Here is a 1,226-nt window from a genome sequence, read left to right as displayed (position 1 = left end):
GGTGCAGTCCACGGTGCAGTCCACGGTGCAGTCCACGGTGCAGTCCACTGTGCAGCCCACGGTGCAGCCCACGGTGCAGTCCACCATGCAGTCCACGGTGCAGTCCACGGTGCTCGCTGCAGAAGCTGCCGCTGGCCTCGCTCCAGCTGTGGATGTGACAGGACGCTGTAGCTTTCTGCTCTGGAAGCTGCTCCTTCTGGACTTGTAAGCCTCAGCGATACACGGCTGCTGATTACAGCTGATGTGTTGCAGTTTGTGATTGCATGCAGCTTCGCTGAGCTTCACGTTTGGTCTGTTTAATGAAAATAAGACAACATGAAGCAAGTCTTAAGTCACCCAAATCAGTTTTCTTTCACTCGGGCCTCAAATCTGAAGAATACTTTGTAATTAGGTTACGTTTCATATACAGTGCCTATAAAAAGTGTTCACTCCCTTTGATTTATGACAGTAATGTCAGCATAAAATAATGTTAATTGAATGTAATTTAAAACGAGTGATTGGATCAATGTTAGCCCTTTAAAGTGACTGTCCTAATTCAACTCAGAGAAGAGAATTGAAAAGTTCAGGGGATGAATACAAAATGATTTAAAGGCCCAGACATCCCAGAGTTCTTCCACATCCATCTTTAGGAAACAGAAGTACTATGGGTGATGTGTAGAGCAGGCCGTCTTCTCAAACTGACTAGAAGAAGAAGAGTCTACCACAAACTTCAGCAGGTGAGGAGGTGGACACTGCGTTCAACATGGGTTCTTCATCAGTCTGAGGTTTGTAAGAAAGTGGACAAACCACTGATGAAGAAAACTCAACTGAACTGGTCAAAAACTGACGGGTTCACACTGACACCACAGCTACATTAAAAATGTGTGATTCTGTTCTGGACGTCACTGCAAGACCTCAAGAAACTTTTCTACTAACCGTTGTCAGGAAATACAATTCACCGTGTCATCCACAAGTGATGGTTATGTTCTATAAAGAAGAAGAACACCATCCACAACCACTTAATTTAAAATGAGTTCCTGTTCTGTGGTCAGACAAACCAAAAACTGAAATTCTCTTGGATCATACTAAAGAGCAACAGAACCATCTGGTCAGTTAGTGCATGGCTCAAATGCTGGCCTCTCTGATGTTATGAGGGTGCATTTTTGCCTGATACTCTGTGTCTCCCTGTAACGACCTACACATCGACCGGCTCAAGGCAAAGAGATAAAATCAGACTCAGGATTTGG

At 44.5% G+C, this 1,226-nt stretch overlaps 2 protein-coding genes across 2 annotated transcripts in view; one reads left to right on the top strand and one right to left on the bottom strand.

The window, feature by feature from the left end:
• pkd2 (polycystic kidney disease 2) overlaps positions 1–87 on the bottom strand; it is a gene marked incomplete in the record, with an annotated part of 21,834 nt that extends 21,747 nt beyond the window's left edge. The window contains 1 exon segment of the mRNA XM_037690423.1: positions 13–87. Coding sequence (XP_037546351.1) covers positions 13–87 — 75 coding nt within the window.
• coro2aa (coronin 2Aa) overlaps positions 1–1,226 on the top strand; it is a 16,124-nt gene that overhangs the window by 2,942 nt on the left and 11,956 nt on the right. The gene's annotated exons all lie outside the window — the stretch shown is intronic.

This window comes from Nematolebias whitei, chromosome 16 (assembly GCF_014905685.2).
Source record: "Nematolebias whitei isolate Nwh7 chromosome 16, NemWhi1, whole genome shotgun sequence".
Taxonomy (NCBI): Eukaryota; Metazoa; Chordata; class Actinopteri; order Cyprinodontiformes; family Rivulidae; genus Nematolebias; species Nematolebias whitei.
This window is presented reverse-complemented; position numbering and strand designations above follow the sequence as displayed.